This window comes from Myxocyprinus asiaticus, chromosome 15, assembly GCF_019703515.2.
Source record: "Myxocyprinus asiaticus isolate MX2 ecotype Aquarium Trade chromosome 15, UBuf_Myxa_2, whole genome shotgun sequence".
Taxonomy (NCBI): Eukaryota; Metazoa; Chordata; class Actinopteri; order Cypriniformes; family Catostomidae; genus Myxocyprinus; species Myxocyprinus asiaticus.
Window position 1 is genome coordinate 2,265,580 of NC_059358.1, and position 20,000 is coordinate 2,285,579.

Genomic DNA, 20,000 nt, shown 5'->3' on the forward strand with positions numbered 1-20,000 from the left:
AAATAGGTGACCTGCTTTATCCCCGTCAGAACATCGGATTACAGATGAGAATGAAGGGATCTCTCGATGAACTGCACTGTTCGGTTGAGCTCCTAGAAGGAAGCACGGCTCATCGTGATGTCATCGACAAACTCATCCAAGAACAAACACTTGTAAGTATGCCAAGGCCTTTTTGTGCTTTATTTATCATTTATTCTGGCTTTTTCTCTCTGTTCCAAAACATGGTGTCTGTTCTTCTTTGCAAGGCACAGAAGAGTGCATTTTTTGTAGCTGATCTTGGGGTGATTGTGTGGCAGCAAGTTCGCTGGAGGACTAAAATGGAGCAGATTCGGCCTTTCTACACAGTCAAGTGCAACAGCAGCCCAGTGGTTGTTGAAATCCTGGCTGCTCTCGGAACTGGCTTTGTTTGCTCAAACAAGGTGATTATAGAGTATAAAATGTCTCATCACTGTTTGCTGTACTTCTAATTTCACTTTTCATATTTGAAGGAATAGTTCACCCAAAATGAAAATTCTGTCATTATTCCCTCATTTGGTTTCAAACGTATATGTTGTAATTTTTGAAGAATCTTCATGCAGCTTTTTACTGTACATCAACAGTTCATAGTGCCCATGGTTGCAAGCTTCAAAAATGATAATTAATAATGATAACATTTGGTATGTTCCTCACACAAGCTGTTATGTGGCTTCAGAAGTGCAGAAGTTGTATGGGCTACTTTTTTCTTTGTTTTTAGTGACCAGTAGAGGTACAGCCATATATATCTGTTTTACTGATTAATCGGTGCTGATAGCTGCTTTTTGGAGCTATCGGTTATCGGCACAAATTCTTATTATTCCTCCGTGTTCCTCTGTGGCCAGTGCTAGGGGAGTCTACAGTAAGAACGGCTTGAATCTACAGAATAACAGCGGAAGTGAAATAAAAAAAGACACGTGGGGATTTTGCTGTAAAAAAATCTTTCATCATTTACAATATTCGTCTGTATTTTTATCCTCACTTCAATGCATATTTTGCTATTTTGACTAGATAATCAAGTGTTCTAAATTGAAGCGAGGGCATTCACAGAAAAACGTGACTTTATAGAAACGTGCCCTGTCCGCACATACCGTTGTGCCTCCAACTTCATACCTTGTGAAAAATAATAAACCTTATTCCTCATTAAACCTCATCTGATGAAATATATACAGTGTTGTGATTTCTTCTGTTTTTGTGTATATCTCATACTAAATTGTTTAAACAATTCAAACCAAATTTAACATAAAACAAAGGCAATCTGAGTAAACACAAAATACAGTTTTTAAATGATAATGTTATTTATTGAAGCAAAAAAGTTATCCAATACCAGCTGGGCCTGTGTGAAAAAGTATTTGCCCCCTTAGTTACCAAATCCCCAAATCTATGACGCTGCATTCATAATGGGGTGCAGCTGGACTAGACGCACTCAAGCCTGATTACTGCCAGCACTGTTCAATCAAATCAACACCTATATAGAACTTTTTCAGCAGCATGATGTTGGCTAAAAGGTCTCACCCAGTAGCTATGCCAAGGTCAAAAGAAATTCCAGAAAGGATGATGAAAAAGGTGATTGAAATAATATGGGAAGGGTTACAAAGCTATTCAAAGGCTCTGGGACTCCAAAGAACCACAGTGAGAGCCATTATCTCCAAATGCAGAAAACTTGGCACAGTAGTGAACCTTCCCAGAAGTGGCCGACCATCCAAAAGTCCTCCAAGAGCACAGCGATGACTCATCCAGGAAGTCACAAAAAAGCCAAGGACAACATGCAAGGAACTGCAGGCCTCTCTCGCATCAATAAAGGTCACTGTTCATGACTCCATTATCAGAAAGACACTGGCCAAAAAATGCCATCCATGGAAGAGTGGTGAGGAGAAAACCACTGCTAACCCAGAAGAACATTAAGGCTCGTCTGAATTTTGTCAAAACACACCTTGATGATCCTCAAACCTTTTGGGAAAGTGGAACTGTTTGGAAGACAGGGGTCCCGTTACATCTGGCATAAATCAAACACAGAATTCCACAAAAAGAACATCATACCTATGGTCAAGCATGGTGGTGGTAGTGTGATGGTATGGGGATGCTTTGTTGCTTCAGGGCGACTTGCAATAATTGAGGGAAACATGAATTCTGCTCTCTACCAGAAAATCCTAAAGGAGAACGTCCGGTCATCAGTCCGTGAGTTGAAGCTCAAGCACAACTGGATTATGCAGCAAGACAGTGATCCAAAGCATAGGAGTAAGTCCATCTTTGAATGGCTCAAAAGAAGCTAAATTAAAGTTTTGGAGTGGCCTAATCAAAGTCCTGACTTGAACCCGATTAAGATGCTGTGGCAGGACCTTAAACGGGCAGTTCATGCTCGAAAACCCTCCAGTGTGGCTGAACTAAAGCAGTTCTGCAAAGATGAGTGGGCCAAAATTCCCCCACAGCGTTGTGAAAGACTGATCTCAAGGTGGCACAACCAGCTATTAAGTTTAATGGGGCAGTTAGTTGGATAATTTTTTTGCTTCAATAAAAAATATATATATTTGAAAACTGTATTTTGTGTTTACTCAGATTGCCTTTGTTTAATGTTATATCTCGCTTGAAGATCTAAAACAATTTAGTATGAAGAACACACAAAAATAGAAGAAATCAGGAAGGGGCAAATACTTTTTCACAGCACTGTATACACAAAACCCTTCATGTGGTAAATATATAGGCTATAAAACTTAAATTGGTAAATACTTAATTAGAGAGCACTGTAATGGAGCCAAGCCTCCGTCATTTCAAAATAAGAGTCCCATGTGTGTTTTGGGCTTATTTATAGTTAAAAGCCCCAAATCTTTATTTTTTCTGGTTATTATTGGGATTTTGGTTGAACAGTAAACTGCATCTGGTATTTTATACATTTTGGACTCTTGTCTTCTCTGTCTATGCCTGTTGTAGTAAGGAAAGACTGAGAAAATCTTTTAACAGTCTATTAATCCATTTTTAAAACTATCAGCCTTTTCCACAACCTACAATAACCGGTAAAATCCACTATCTGTCGATCACTATTGACCGCTGTTCTTGTAATGAAAAGAGCTATGAAAAGATTCTCCTTTTGTGCTCCATGAAAAAAAATAACAACATACAGGTTTGAAACAACAGGAGTGTGAGTAAATGATGACAGAATTGTCATTTTTGGTTGAACTATCCCTTTAAAGATCTGAGTATGCTAAAATAATTTCTGTACTCTCTGCTTCTGTTTATGCTTGTTTTTCAGCACGAGCTGGATTTAGTGAAGGGTTTTGGCGTCCTGTCTCAGGATATTATCATCGGCGGCACATGTAAGCAGCTCTCCCATATCAAACGTGCAGCCAAACACAACGTCCCCCTGCTGCTGTGTGACAATGAAGCAGAGCTGAGAAAGACTGCACGCTGCCATCCTAAAGCAAAGTGAGTTGTGTGGTCGGTCTGTGCTAACTTTGAGATCTTGTTTGGGTTTCATACTGTTCCTTGAACTTTACTTCTTGCAATAGGGTGTTACTGTTGTTGACATCAGAGAGGTGTTGTGATCGAGAGGAGATGGTCATACCCTTTGTCTCCACACTGAAGGACTGCAGACATCTGCTTGAGTGTGCCAAAGAGCTCAACCTGCATGTTACAGGAGTCAAGTGAGTTTGACTTTCGTCTTTCGAATCGTCTACGGTTCAGGGTGCATTTTTGGTTTCATGTTATTTCATGCCACTTTTACACACACAGATTCAACATTCCCAGCTGTTGTCAGGACACTCAATCGTTCTGTCGTGCCATATCTGATGCCCGCTGTGTCTTTGATATGGGGGTGAGTCCTTACTGATGGAGTCATGGATTTAATTTTGCTCTGATTGTTCCTAACATATTTGTGCTAGAGGTAGACCGATATATCGGTTTTACCGATTAATCCGTGCCGATATTTGCTTGTTTAGAACTATTGGTTACCGGCAAAAACTTTGCAGATATTATGTTGTTATTTTTTTCTCTCTTCTTTTTTTTGTTCCTTACCAATAAACCTCATCTGGTGAAATATACAGTATATATATATACACACACAACTCGAAGAATAAATAGGTTATAAAAAGCTTAATTTGGTAAATACTTACAAATAGTGCATTGTTATGGAGCCAACACTCTGTCTTTTCAAAATAAGAGTCCCCAGTGTATTTTGGGCATGTTTATAGTTTAAAGTCCTGTCTTATGCACCAAATCTGAATTTTTCTGGTTATTATTGGGATTTTAGTTTCAAAAGAAACTGTTTTTGGAACTTTATTTATTTTGTACTCTTGTGGCCTCAATGTCTGTGCCTGTCATAGTAAGGAAAACGTTTTTTATCGTTCTATAAATTGATTATAAAAACTATCGGCCGATTAATTGGTTATCAACCTTTTCCACCACCTTAGTTATCCAACATGATCACATGGGAAGTCAGCAGGGGCAGAATGGCCATCGGGAGAACCGGGACTTTTCCCGAAGGGCCGGCCGCGAAACGGGGCCGAGTGGGCCGCGATAAGCTGAAATGGGCCGCCGCATTATGCAGAACGGGCCACAAAACGGCGCCGCGATATGCCGAAGGGGGCAGCGATATGCAGAAAAGGACAGTGACAGCCAGATCCCCCCCCCCAACCCCAGCTGTTCAACTTTTACATGGAAACAGGCCCAGTTTCTATGTAAAATCCCAGGCCGATTTCTCTTCCCAGTCCACCCCTGAAGTCGGCATGCTGTTTCCGAAAGTTCCAGTACCCTAGGATCGGCAACAGTATGCCGACTCACTGACATGCCCTGTCTCCCATCGGACATATTTGGAACGGCTCAACAACAATTACTTTTCCTCGTGGCATGACTGGTAACAGGTTGCATCAGTTGCATCATGGGAGACTACAGTTGAATCCCCATTCAAACGTTTGTATAAACAATCACAAGCGTGGTGCCTGGGTAGCTCAGTAGTAAAGACGCTGGCTACCACCCCTGAAGTTCGCTAGTTCGAATCCCAGGGTGTGCTGAGTGACTCCAGCCTGGTTTCCTAAGCAACCAAAATGGCCCGGTTGCGAGGGAGGGTAGAGTCACATGGAGTAACCTCCTCGTGGTCACTGTAATGTGGTTCGTTCTCGGTGGGGCGCGTGGTGAGTTGAGCACGGATGCCGCGGTGGATGGCGTGAAGCCTCCACACGCGCTATGTCTCCGTGGCAACGCGCTCAACAAGCCACGTGATAAGATGCGCGGGCTGACGATCTCAGACGCGGAGGCAACTGGGATTCGTCCTCCACCACCCGGACTGAGGCGAGTCACTACGCCACCAAGAGGACTTAAAATCACATTGGGAATTGGGCATTCCAAATTGGGAGAAAAAGGAGAAAAAAAATAAAATAAATAAAAACAACAGTCACAAGCGTGATAAGGAGGTTGCATTTTTATCTCTAACAATGCATTTTGTCTCTACTAATGGTTAGGGTTATATTTGGGTTTTGGTTGGGGGGGGGGGGGGTGGTAGATTAAATAAAATAAGCATTTCTCTTCACTGTTTTACACCCTGTTCAGCTGAAAACAATTCTTTTTACAACTGGCTTCTGGCGACCTCTGCTGGATATAAATGAGTGTCACACTTGTATATATGCTCTGAAACACTTACCGCTTTAGCCTCTGGAGGCAGTGTTTTCAAATTCGGTCAATGTATACCGATTTCGGCTAAAGAAAAATCGACACACACTTGCTGATTTTTATGTGAGATCAGGTTGAGTTATCGGTATCGGCAAAATCCACTATCGGTCGACCTCTAATTTGTGCTGTGAGCTTTCTTACTGATTCCTGTGAGAATTATCTTTTTATTGTCTAAATGCCATTTTCCCTGCTGACCACATCAGTATTTATTTCCCACAGGGTTGACTTTTCCGTCAAGGTTGTAACACGTGTTGTAAATGAATTTAATCTTAGGAGGAGCTCGGGTTTGAAATGAATATTCTGGACATCGGAGGAGGCTTTGATGGAAGTGAAGCACAGTTAGAAAAGGTGACACAAAAAGCAATCTAGAGTATTTATATTCAGTTTTATATTTTGACAGGCTTTCAAGACATTTTATCTTTTGCTATACTAAAAGTTTGGACACACCTACTTATTCTTAATTAGTACTACTTACTGCATATATCGACATTAGGGCTTTTCACACTTGAAATCGTTAACCCTGGGTAAACCGAATCCTGGGTTATCCAGCTTCATGTTTCACACTGTTCATACTTTACCCTAGATTAATAATTAATCCTGGGTATTCATGTTCCGATGTTTCACACTGTACATAAGTAATCCCCGGGTTAACAACGTTCTTATTTGCACATTTGTGGTGTCGATAACAATGATTGGATGAAAACAGCTCACCACGGGCACGCACCCTGTCATTGGAGCTGCTCTGCTCTTCTCCGGAAAGGTCGCCAAGCAATTCAGCTCTTCTGAAATATGCCACGAAAACACGGAATACTGTCTCTTCATCCCGGCAGTTATCGCATTTGCCACCGCTGTTGGACACTTCACCGGTTTCCCTCAGACGGGAGAATGTAAACAGCACATGAAAGTTTCAGCGACTGTACAAAGTGCATGAATATTTAATGAGATAGTTACTGAGGTTTTATATGATTGGTTGACAGTTGCTGAACAACTTACTAAAACATTCTAACACCGCATTGTTTCATAGTGTATATACTTTTGGCACCGCAATACAGGGCTAACCCTGCTCTGGAGCAATCCCTGGTGAAAAGCGGTGCTAACCCCCTTTCAAAATTACAAGTGTGAAACGTTGCTTTACCCGGGGTTAAAAGCGGGGTTTAGAATGAAGTTAACCCGGGGTTAAGCGCAGTGTGAAAAGCCCTATTCTACATTTCTACATTCTTCATAGACACAGTTTGTATTTGTCTACTAAACTCATTTCAGGCAAAAGATTGTAAGACTAAAGTGTCTCCAAAGGTTTGGCTGGAAGTGTAAAATATATGTTTGCACAGAGATTCTAGTGTTGTTTTTGTTTGCAGGTTAACAGAACACTGAAGCCCATGCTGGACATGTATTTCCCTCTCTCGACTGGTGTGTCAATCATCGCTGAACCCGGAGCTTATTATGTGTCTGCTGCTTTCACGCTGGCCGTGAATATAGTCGCAAAGAAATCAGTCGGGCGGGATTTCAGTGGCCAACCACACAGTGAGTTCAAGTCTACATGTATACTCCCACTACATGCCTGATATGTTATATGCTCATGATTACCTGCTTATTAAAGGAATGTTCTGGGTTTAATAAAAGTTTGTGGCATAATGTTAATCATCACAGAAAACCAAAGTCTCTGGGGGCGGGGGCCTGGGTAGCTCAGTGGTAAAGTGGTAGCCAGCATACCACCCCTGGAGTTCGCTAGTTCGAATCCCAGGGCGTGCTGAGTGACTCCAGCCAGGTCTCCTAAGCAACCAAATTGGCCCGGTTGCTAGGGAGGGTAGAGTCACATGGGGTAACCTCCTCGTGATCGCTATAATGTGGTTCGTTCTCGGTGGGGCGCGTGGTGAGTTGAGCACGGATGCCGCGGTGGATGGCGTGAAGCCTCCACACGTGCTAGGTCTCCATGGTAACACGCTCAACAAGCCACATGATAAGATGAGCGGGTTGATGGTCTCAGATGCGGAGGCAATTGAAATTCAAGGGACAAAATCAAGGGAAATATCACTGTTTTTATTGGGCATCATTTCCAATCACGCTGTAATTTTGCCAAACTACACACACAAACACACACACACACACAAAAATGATTTAATTGTGTTTATTTAGGACACATAAAATGTTAGCTATGAAATTAGCCTTAGCAAGACAAAGAAGTTTTATTTGAAAAACATTGAAAATGTCATTTCCATCAGCGTCAAATTAATTTTCATGACTTGAATGACATAAATCTCCTGTGATGCATGAACACACACTGTTGGACATTGTTAGCAGACAAATTAAATCAACTAGTGACAGTGTGACAAAATGTTTTAAAGAGCACCTATTATGGTTTTTCAAATATGACCTTTCATGTAGTGTGTTATATAGCTGTTTGTGAATGTAAAAAAGTCTGCAAAGTTTCAAAAATCAAAGTGCACGACAGATGGAGTTATTGACTCCCAAAAGAAAGAACCGATTCTGAACACCTGAAACGAGTCGTTAGTAATTCCAGACTTACTTCCTGTACTAACCTACGTAATTTGGTAACAAAAAACACGCCTCTGGTCTTCATTGGCTGCTGGCGAACAGCTTTGACCCGCCCTCAAACACTACACTAAGTGATAGACCAATCACAACAGACTGGGACATCTGACCAATCAGAGCAGAGTATGCTCTCTGAAAGGAGGAGTTTAGAATGAATCCTTTAGAACGGATCATTGAACGAGTCGTGTTTGACACTGGGAAATAAAGGTAATGCTGCAATTTAAATTATGAGCAAATTAAAGTGTTTTTTGACCTTGGATGCATGTAAATCTATTGTATGAGACCTTTAAAGCTAAATTAGGCACGTTTAAAAACCATAATAGGTGCTCTTTAACTGGCAAATCATTTTGAAGTGGGATTACTTTTCTAGGCGGATGAACTTCTAGTTAAGTGAGTGGAGTTGGCGTGAGATAAACAGATTCTTCAGTGTCATGTTTGTGTTTTTCAGATGCACTGTCAGGAAACGATGAGCCAGAGTTTCTCTACTACATGAATGATGGTGTTTATGGGTCTTTTGCCAATAAGTTGCTGTGTGAAGATTCTATACCAGTGCCGTCACCGCACAAGGTAATGTTTTCCCATTTTCTCTCAGAGAATCTCAAGCTGTGTGAACTAACGTCGCTGTAATGTGGTGTGTTTTCAGGAGGTGTTTGCAGATGAACCGCTGTTCTCCAGCAGTCTGTGGGGGCCGTCTGATGATGATCTGGATCAGGTGCTGGAGAGATGTCTGCTGCCAGAACTCACTGTGGGAGACTGGCTCCTGTTCAGCAATGCAGAGTTCACATTCACTCACACAGATGAACACAAACCGCCCGTCTTCTACACGATCACTGAATGCGACTGGTACGGAGAGTGAATGCTTGTGTCTTGGTGTGCCTGTTATTTCCATATTTGTTTCAATTGAATTGTTTTTGTTCTCTGCAGGAAAGAGATTCATAATTGTGGTGTCACTCTGAACACAAGGATGAAAAACGTCTCTTTGGTACCGTGTTGTCTGCAACCAAGCATGTCCAAGACATCCATTTCTACCCCAGCGTAACATAAATCAACTGGGTTTTGTTGCGATTATTAATATTATTTTGTAAAGGGTTATTTTAAGTGCTTAAGAGCCTCAGCTGCTTCTAAGAAGTTTGGCTGGGACCAGAAAATAAAATGAGTATTATTGACCATAATGACTTAATATTCATCAGAACTGGTGGTTATATAATAAATCGGTGTGATTAGCTTTAACAAAATGGGCCTGTTGGCATTTACAAATATTTTAAATTATATTTAAGTCAATATACATATTGCATATAATATTTCCTGTTATTAATTAAAGTCAATCATGTACCCAACAGGGAAAAGTTGTTTATTAAACCTGAAGTCTATGATATCATTAGATGCTGTGCATGAAATATGCACTTGTTTTTGTGATTTGGATTAAGAATGATTATGTACATTTAGACTGAATAATGGTGATCTTGGTCACGTGTTTTTAGAGATCATTTGGTGCAAGAATAAGATTATTCTTGGAACGCATTATGATTTTGTGGACAAAATGCATTGGAAACAGTACGTCTCTCATGTTGAAATCTTGGGCCTGAAACATACTTAACACAAGTATGCATTTCACCTTTTAAGAGTGTGGCCTTTTTAGGGTTCCCACGCGTCCTGGAAAACCTGGAATTTTGCAATGCGGTTTTCCAGTCATGGAAAAGTCATGGAAAATGAGAAAAATACCCTAATGTCTTGGCAAATAATTATTTGTCCTGGAAAATATTTTAGTATAATAGAACTGTTTGACTTTGTTGCTAACACGTTTTTTTTTGTTTTACATGTATAAAAACATGGTAACGATCCGGACTCCGAAAAGGAGTCAAATACACAAATTTGCATCGTTTTGCCACTGCCGACAGCTGCGCATTGTCAAACATCGTCAACGGTTGACTGACATGAACGAATCCCTGTCACGTACATTCTCTACTCATCTGCTGTCATCTCTAGATTGCTTCGATGAAATTGTTTATCCCTTGTGCGACCTTCAGGACATTTTTGTCTTTTTCATTTTTGTTTTTTCGATCATTTTGGCTGTGTTAATGCCAACGGCATACATGTGTATTTTTGGGGGAATTTTGATATTTCAACCTCAGTTCCTATAATACATCTATAACACACCGTGTACACAAAATAGTTACACTCAGGACCTTCAGGACAAAAATGTCCCCATTGAAACCCATTAAAACTGCAATATTTGATCCCAGTGCCATTAAAGCATAAAATCATGAATTCTGTGATATTATGCTTTCATTCCAGAGCCCTGGCTTCAAAATTTATATTTTTAATATTTTCCACCAGATGGCGCCATTTTGCTCATGTTTAGCCTATGGAGCAAATACAAGCTTTTTCCCTATTTTCTGTTTTCTGTATTATAGAGCACTGCAGGACAATTGAATAAATGATGCAGCTAAAATTGTGTGGGTGTGTTGGTATGGATGTCAGAGTGTGTTTTGTATGTGTGTATTGAGAAATGTGTGTGTGTGTGTGTGTGTGTGTAAAAAACAACAGTGGCATTATGTAAACAAACTGGCATTTAAAGGGTTACAATCCTGAAAATGAATGAGTATTTGGCAGTTTTGATCAGGTCTGATGTTGGTTAAAAAATCTAAGTCAGTGAAAGTGGAAAATAATATTAATATATAATATTTTTATGGCAGTTTTTTGACACTGACATTTTTGTCCTCTAAAGACCAGGTTGGTAGCGTTGTGATTCGGCCATAATACCACAGGATGTTAATTAATTTTCAATAATTCAACAGTCGGAGTCAGCTTATACCACGGTTACCACACGTGGGACACACGGATAGAATCACGGAATCTAGTCATAAAAATGGCATTAACAATAAAACGCAGAATGTGTATTTATGAAATTAAATCACACTCAATCACACTTTATTTGATTAATAATCACTATGGGCCATGGAGCAAACTACCATGCATAGGTATTGCACACATAAAATTTCCTAGAAATGTCCTGGAAAATTGTGCCTCGAAAATAACATATTTAACGTGTGCTGTACAGTACTGTTTTTCTGTAGTGGGAACAAACTTTATTCGCAACCCATTTTATTTCTTTTAATCGTACATATTTCTGAGTGAAAATTATTTTCAGCGAGAAATTATAGAGCGGGACCTGATTTGGAATAACCGTTTATGCTTGCGCTGCTATGGCGCCCCCTGTGGCAAGACCAAGAATAAAACGCGTGCTTGCGTTGCGTTATGAATTGTGATCGGACATAGTTTGGCACACCAGACAAACGAACATGTGTAGTTATAAATGTTTGCGTTCACATGCTTGTGCTGAGTGTTTTTCAGGCCTAAGTTGGTGCTTTTCTAAGCAATAGTCAACAAACATCAACTGCGTTAAGATATCAAAACTATTCTTTCACGATTACATGGATGTGTTGTGTCCAGTAAGTATGTCTAAGAATGTGTTTAAGGTGGTTGGAGCATGTGATGCTGGTTCTGTTGAGAGATGTGGGTTTCTAACCCTGAACCATTGAATAAAATGGTCAAAACATGAAGAGCACAAGAACGAAAAGGAATTTTACATGTGAAGTGTGTTTGTTCCATCATTCAATGTCGGGGCAGAAATTTCAGACTGTTTGCCATGTAAAGTATTCGCGTTTTCTTGACAAAGTTGTGATGTCAATAAAATGGTATTTAAGTGATTTGTCAACTCATTTTTGTTTTGAACTTCTGTGGTACAATTTAAATCCCTTATACTATAAAAATAAGGAAAACTTCTTAATTATAAGCAAAATTCAACAGCTACAAACCAATTTCTTTGGAGCTCTTAAATTGTATAATTCATATTGACTGACTGCTATGTTGTGATATGTGTGAAAATACAATAGGACATGCAAATGAAGTTGAAAAAGGAAAAATTAAATGTGGAAAAATATACTTTTATGTATATGAGCACACAGTGTACATGCTGCTTTAGTAAAACAGATTCCAATAAAAACTAGAAAGTTTTCAAGACTTTGAGGTTGGCTTGACAGCCTTGTCTTAAAGTAAGTTTGAGAGAGAGATAGATACACAGTAGATAAAAGATAGAGAGAGAGAGAGTTAAGGCAGAGATTATTTAGCAGAGCCGGGTCACTTCTATTCAAATTAATTAAATTACATTAAATTGCAACCAAGAAGCTCTAGTGCCCAACGGTCAATGGATGTAGAAAGGAAGTCCCGCCTTACAGTTAAAAGAGCCAATCAGCTTTTATATACAGACATCACCTGTCAATCAACTCTAGAACGTGCATGTGCATTAGCTATACAAGCCGGGAAAATGGCTTTTTTTGCATAATATGAGGTGAAGAATCACAATTTATGATTCCAGTATTGTCAGATTGTATTGCTGATTTGAAATATGTTCTTTGATTGCAATCTTGACCGACCGTTTTGGAGATTTCGGTCTTTCTCCGTTCAAGTAGTTAGGAGCTGCGCTGGCATGACTGGAATTAGCGTCCCGAGAGCGTTCCGAAGATGACCGACAGTGGACTGACTTGCTAGAAAGACTTTGATTAAAGGACTTGTGTTGGTTTGTTTACATTTGAATTTTTAAAAATCTTTTGACATTGGATTTTGAATAGTCTTGGCTCATTTGAACATTCCGTCAAGTTTATGGCTTTTGGGGGATTTCTGACCTAACAAACACCAACAAACATGCGTTTTGTTGTTTGCCTTTGAAGAAGATGACTGAAAAGGAAGAGGCTGCGGAGGAAGCCAAATATACGCCATTTATAATGTGTGATTGATTAAACATGTTTAGCATGTAGTGCCATTAGGCTATAACCCAGAATTTATGGTGCGTTCACGTCATTACTGTAATTACGAGATTCCGACTTGTAAGAACCGTTCGGAATTCTATGAAAGCTCCAACTTGACAGTCGTGACGTCATGTAAAAAGAACCAATATGGCAGCGGCCTCAACAGTTAATGGTAGTTAGTCATATTTCTGTTTAATAAGACATTTTATTGTGCCATTGATACCTGGGGCGCTTTCTTTGCAACAACGTATGTATGGAGGTGAATTAATGTAGTGATAAATATATTTCTGTTAATAATAAAATCCAGGGTTAAGAAAAAGCTTGCACACAATGTCCATAGAAACAATCTTCCAGAATATTTATTAATGGGTCAAAAAGTGCCAAAGTGCAGGAATGAAACGTTTTCACACTTTTGGCACTTTTTGGCCTTTAATAAATATTCTGGGACATTGTGTGCAAGCTTTTTCTTATCCTGAATTGGATTTTTTTGTGCCTATGCTCAAAAGCGACGCAAATATATAAACTTTTCAGTGTTTGGCGCGGACATTCACACTGTGGACACTCCCGCCATTTTGGCGGGAGTGTTGCTATAGAAACAAATCACTTCCACTGTCCCAGGACGTGAACAACTCTCCAGGTTAAGCAGAATAGAAGAGTTGCAGTAATTCCGACATGACATGAACACAGCATTATTTATTTTAAGAGTTCCGTTGGAGGACAATCCAGCAATCCAGTGCCCAAAAATATTTTTACACATGAGATAATGTCCATAAAATGTTGGGAAAGTTGATCATTTTAATTATTGCAGATCTTCTTTGAGATCAGTGTTTGCATTTTCTGTGTGAGTTGATGCAGCTTGATGGTGTTTTTCATGGCATTGGTTCACGGTGAAGTCAGATTACAGTTCGTTCAAGTTTTTGGAAAATCATTCCAGACTGCTCAAACATTCAAAGACCTGACAAATGCTGATTTAACACGTTCAACACGGCTTTAACATGTTCAGTCGGTGAAAGCAGATGCCAACGAACGCCAACAGGGTAAAAGCACTGATCCGACAAAACCAATGGATGTTGGTTTTTGTTGCCGTTTGTTGGGGTAGTGTGAATTGGCCTTTAAAACCGTAATCCCGATTAGTTTGAAAAGCCAAAGCATCCTGATAACAGTCTGAATGTCTGTGTCAAGTTGGGAGAATGTAGCTTGAAATATCTCAGATGAGTTACACGTCAGACATTTTGGTCTCTGTTTAGTGTTAGTCAAGCCAACATAATAACTGGTAATAGTGTAATATGAGTTTAATATACTACGCTATTATTTCTAGTTCTAAGTTTGGAAACAGGCATGTGGTTACACTTTGCAAAAGTAAATTTGGGGGTCCTGGGTATCTCAGTGAGTATTGACGCTGACTATCACCCCTGGAGTCGCGAGTTTGAATCCAGGGTGTGCTGAGTGACTCCAGCCAGGTCTCCAAAGCAACCAAACTGGCCCGGTTGCTAGGGAAGGTAGAGTCACATGGAGTAACCTCCTTGTGGTCGCGATTAGGGGTTCTCGCTCTCAGTGGGGTGCGTGGTGAGTTGTGCATGGATCGCAGAGAGTAGCATGAGCCTCCACATGCTGTGAGTCTCCGCGGTGTCACGCACAACGAGCTCTTCATATGGGCCGTTCAAACAGGACGTGTTCTTTAGTCTGCACTATTTTTTAAATTCTAGATGTATGTACACCTGCGTCAGATGAACGTCTTTGACTCTTGCAACGTGTCCCACTGTTTTTCAGAATCTTGTGCCATCAGCGTTAGGTTTTTAATGCTGTTTAAAAACGCTTCTCGAGGCCCCTGCGTTCTGTTCCATTCCGTTGAGCTCCATGTCAGAGCTAGATGTTTTACTCCACATCGAGATCCACGTGCATCTGTCAGCTCTCGGTCTTGGGGGCCAGAGGTTGCAGAGTGCAACACACAGCGTTGATGCTTTGAAGCTGGTTGACCTCCTTCAGCCACACTGGAGTTCTCTTGGTGGTAAAATGGCGACGAGCGTGTTTTGCCAGGTGGTCGCTACGCATGAAGCGGCTGTGGCAAACCGGGCAAAAGAAACGCTTCTCTCCTGTGTGTGTGCGTCGATGGCGAGACAGTTCATCTGATCTGGCGAAACGCCTTAAACAACCCTCCCAGAAACACCTGAAAGGCTTTTCACCTAGTTGAAGGAGAAATGGACATTGTTAAGAACTGCTACTAAAACTCGAAATCGTCTAAACAGTCAAAAACAGGAACCGTAGAGGGATAGTTCACCCAAAAATGAAACATTTGTTATTATTTACTAACTGCTGGAAGGGAAGACTTTCAGCAAATAACGACATTGGGCCCTATTTTAAGAGTGCTACATCTTAGGAGGCCTGGTTAGCTCAGCAAGTATTGACGCTGACTATCACACCTGGAGTCGCGAGTTCGAATCCAGGGCATGCTGAGTGACTCCAGCCAGGTCTCCTATGCAACCAAATTGGCACGGTTGCTAGGGAGGGTAGAGTCACATGGGGTAATCTACTCGTGGTCGCTATAATGTGGTTCTCGCTCTCGGTGGGGCACGTGATGAGTTGTGCGTGGATGCTGCGGAGAATAGCATGGGCCTCCACGCGCACTACGTCTCCGTGGTAATGCGCTCAACAAGCCACGTGATAAGATGCACGGATTGACGGTCTCAGCAACCGTGCCATTGGCAACTGAGATTCGTCCTCCGCCACCCGGATTGAGGCGAGTCACTATGCCACCACGAGGACTTAGAGCGCATTGGGAATTGGGCATTCCAAATTGGGAAGAAAAGTAAAAGAGCGCTAAGTCTATGTGATACATCATACGCGCAAAGTCACTGGGCATGGCTATGAAGTTTTGGTGTATTCACGCAAGCATGCGCTAAGTCCTGGTGAAATAGTGAGCGCAAACGGTGAGTTTGTTTGGACTAGTGCAATTTTATTCAGCAGTGTGTGGTAAATTCATTGTTATTGCTTCGTTCTTCTTCGTAATTCTAGTTATTGCGTCATCTGCGTCCTAATATACAGTATATTCCTTGTCATGCAACATCAATATGAATGAAGGCAGCCCATTTATAAGAATTTGGTAGTGTAAATGGGCTGTATTCAATGCATTAGAAGAATAGAAATATGGACCATTTGGATGTGCTTTCGCACAATAACTGCGTTCTTGTTGAATGTAAGGCAAATCTATATGACAGTGACATGCGCATGGAAAACGTCGTACTTGTCAAGGCTAATTAAATGTAGGCTCCGTTAAATTATAGAGAATGTAAGTAAAATTAATCATATTGATGTACTGACACAAAAATCATGGCTAGTATCAGTGGTCAACCGATATGGGTTTTTCAATTGCAGATGCTGATACCGATATCTAGAGAGCACGATGGCTGACGGTGATATAAATGGTGATATACAGTACATAATACGATTTAACAAAAGCAAATCTGATGGACGAATAGTTCTTAAGTGAAACGACCCCTTATTTTATTCAACGTTTACTGAAATTTGCTTAAACTAGAAAAAAAAAACAAAAAACTTGAAAACAGAAATGGTTTACTATCCATTTGGTAGATCTTGGAACTGACACAAGGGAAAGTTAACACTTCTGTTCATCGGCCAAGCAAACGCGGTTATTGGCCGATGCGATAATCACAAAATGGCCAAATATCGCCAGATTAATCGGCCTAGGCTGCGTTTCCCAAAAGCATTGCAAGCTTAAGTTGATCGTAGAGACCATTGGCGCCAGTGGTTTCTACAATCTACTTAGCTTGCGATGCTTTTGGGAAACGCAGCCTAGGCCGATATATCGGTTAATCACTAGCTAGTATTACTGTATGAGTAATCGTAAGGGACTTACGAAACTGCAACTGCAGGAACTGATTTTAGACTTTGCACCGAGATTAGGCGCAGTCCTCAAACATTTCAGCGCAATGACCTATTTCTCAGGAAGATGACAAATTGCGCTTTACACCACTTCATTAACGTACAACCAGGGGCGTAGGGATGATCCGATGACACATTCTTACACCCTGTCTACACCAGACGCGAGCAGTGTGTCGTGTCAAAAGCAACAGAACCCATTATAACCAATGATGCTGTCTACACTGGAAGCATCCGTTGCAGCGTGTCGTGCCGCCAGTAAACGGGTGTCCCGTTCCATTTTTGCACTGCATGCGCTGGCGCTACTATTGCCAACAACACCAATAAACAGTTTAGAACGTTCGTGTCGACGCGTCCAATGTAGACGGCCTCAAAATAGATTGCGTCGCATCAACGGACACGCCTGGTGTAGACAGGGTATTCTCATCAGCCTCTCTTCCAAATACGACAGGTTTCAACAATTTTAACAATTTTTTAGAAAATGTTTTATGTTTTTAAGAATAAATGATATCATTTGAAAGAAAGGATATCAACTGAACAATTTCAGAAGCTTGTGTCACCTCTCTGTCTACACTGTTGACGTGGTCACTGAATTTAGTTAATTCTAAAAGTGAGGGGGACATGTCCCCCTCAGTTATAATGGCTCCTTTCTTGCCTACAACACACCCACAGTTTGCGTGCATATGCCCACAGATCACTCGCACTGCGCCCACTTGCACGTTGCGCTGCCATGAAAATCGTGCTTAGAAGTAGCGCTCTCACGAAAATTGGATAAGACGTGGTGCACGGTCATTGCGCGTAGCGCTGCACTCTGAAGTATAGCCCTTAAATTCTGCTTGTATCCTCGTACAAAGCTACCTTATGGCTTCAGAAAACTTGGATTATAGCGCACAAGTCGTTGGACTTCTTTCAGGATACTTTTTGTGGTTTTTGGAGCTTAACAGCTTCTGGTCACCATTCACTTTCATTGTACGGAAATGAGCAGCATCAACATTCTGTTCGACCTTTCATTTTGTCATTTTGTGTTCCACGTAAGAAAGTAAGTCAGGTTTGGGCTGACATGAGAGGGAGTAAATGATGACAGAATTTTCATTTTTGGGTGAAGTATCCCTTTAAAAGGGATGTATAGGAGAAACATCCTCTCTACCTGTATGAGTTCTCAGGTGTGCTTTCAGGTGGGAACTTTTGAAGTATGTTTTTCCACAGTCGGGGTGTGTGCAGACATAGTCACGGACCCGGACAGCTTCAGAGACGGTTCTGTTCACAGGTAAACTGTGGCCTGGAGCGGGAGCGATTGCAGTAAACTTCAAACCACATGAAGGCACTGCGAATGTTTGTTTCGGGGCTGATGGTTCGGGCAGAATCACCATGACTGAACTGTTGGGCATCTGAGCTGCCACAAGCACCACCGATGGTTGACCAACATTTGCTGAATGTGCAAAGGACAGAGGAGGTATGGAGATCACTGAGCTTGGTGTTAGTGGAAGCATCTGGAATACTGAAACCGATGGCACGCTTTCAGAAGGAAAACCAGACACCATTCCAGCAGGGCTAGGCGGAGGAACTGGCAAGCTCAGTGGATCAGAACTGAGAGGCTGAAGGTTTATGAGTTTTGAGTCTCTGCCAGCTGGGCCATCGGACTGACGGTAGGTGGCACTAGAAGGATTGTGTTTGGTAACAGACGTACTTTCCAGTCTGAAATCATTTGAAAGCAGCAATGCATCTGAAGTGTGACGGATAACACTGATCGCTTGAGATTTGGGCTCCTGTATGGGACTGAAAGAAGTAGTCTCTGCTGCCCCCTGCAGTTGATCAGAGTGAGGACTGTATGGTGGAGTCAGACACTGCACTGCCTGGTTGAAGGAAAATAATACAATTTCGATATTTGCTTCTTGCTATCACTTCACTCATAGAAGCAGTTTGGCCGAAGGACTGTATAGTTTATGGGTGAATCTAACAACATCATGTCCAGGTCATGCTTCACCCCAAAATCCAAAAACATAAAACATAAATATTATTTTGCATTAAGAATGTTAAACCTATTTTAGGTTTCTAAATCTAAATGATACTAAACGTACGCTTCTTTTTCAACATGCAAAATATGATTTCATATTATTTCCTATTGATTTTGAGATGAAATGTGACCCAGGTAAGTGCGATTCACCCTAGTATCCTAAATGTTACTCACACAGGCAGCAGACTCGTGTAGACCTGCTGTAACAGAACACGGTAAGTCTTCACAGGAATCGGAGGAAGGTATCCGATGGAAATCTTCAGTCTTCTGGTTGATGTTCATGGAAATCAGGGCCTCCACAGCTTCCAAATCTCTGATGCCTGACTCTGTATATGCAACACTCTACCAGATATGACAAAGGGGAGAAAATTATGATTTTCTATAATTAATTTCCTTTCCTGAAATTAAACATTTGCATAATGCGACAAAGTAGAAAGATTTGGAGCGGAATGCAGCAGTACCAGTTTATAATGATGATTAATGATTAGTGAACACTACTAAAGGTTACTACATGCAACATTATATAACACAACATATTTTATTGTTAATAATTATATATTATATAAAATATTAAATTAATATACAATCAAACAGAAATGTCATGACATTAAAAAATGTAAAATAAAATATAAAAAAAATATAAAATTAAAAATTGTATGTAATAATTATAATAATCATGATTTATCTATATAGTGCCTTTATAAAACTTTAAGTTGCTTTAAAAATATATTTAAAATAATTTGATCAATGTATTCTGTTGAATATACTTCAACCACCAATTTGTAAAGCATTATGTAAAGTTTGTTTATGACTTATTAAAGAAGATAAAGACGATTATTCAAAACTACACTCAAATTTTAGCCTATTTTTAAGAGTTACTGTATTTCAGTTTCATAACAAAATTCCATTTATTTTAATTGCGTAATCTTTCATATATTTAAATTAATAAAACCGAAAATTTTATTAATTTTGGTATGAATTTGAAATTAATATATCGTAAAAATTGGCAGAATATATATATATATATATATATATATATATATATATATATATATATATAT

General features: G+C 40.4%; 2 protein-coding genes across 2 annotated transcripts in view; one reads left to right on the forward strand and one right to left on the reverse strand.

Annotated features, from left to right (window-relative positions):
- The window catches only part of azin1a (antizyme inhibitor 1a), a 12,480-nt gene extending 1,728 nt beyond the window's left edge, over positions 1-10,752 (forward strand). The window contains exons 2-11 of the mRNA XM_051719334.1: positions 7-152; positions 246-419; positions 3,260-3,432; positions 3,516-3,650; positions 3,739-3,820; positions 5,944-6,018; positions 7,026-7,191; positions 8,669-8,787; positions 8,864-9,063; positions 9,145-10,752. Coding sequence (XP_051575294.1) covers positions 7-152; positions 246-419; positions 3,260-3,432; positions 3,516-3,650; positions 3,739-3,820; positions 5,944-6,018; positions 7,026-7,191; positions 8,669-8,787; positions 8,864-9,063; positions 9,145-9,259 — 1,385 coding nt within the window. The 3' untranslated portion in view covers positions 9,260-10,752. The remainder of the gene's footprint in view (positions 1-6; positions 153-245; positions 420-3,259; positions 3,433-3,515; positions 3,651-3,738; positions 3,821-5,943; positions 6,019-7,025; positions 7,192-8,668; positions 8,788-8,863; positions 9,064-9,144) is intronic.
- A 2,741-nt stretch (positions 10,753-13,493) lies between these two features.
- Positions 13,494-20,000, reverse strand: part of klf10 (Kruppel-like factor 10) — a 6,779-nt gene continuing 272 nt past the window's right edge. The window contains exons 2-4 of the mRNA XM_051719379.1: positions 19,114-19,281; positions 18,073-18,778; positions 13,494-15,211 (exon numbers count right to left, since the gene is read on the reverse strand). Coding sequence (XP_051575339.1) covers positions 14,934-15,211; positions 18,073-18,778; positions 19,114-19,281 — 1,152 coding nt within the window. The 3' untranslated portion in view covers positions 13,494-14,933. The remainder of the gene's footprint in view (positions 15,212-18,072; positions 18,779-19,113; positions 19,282-20,000) is intronic.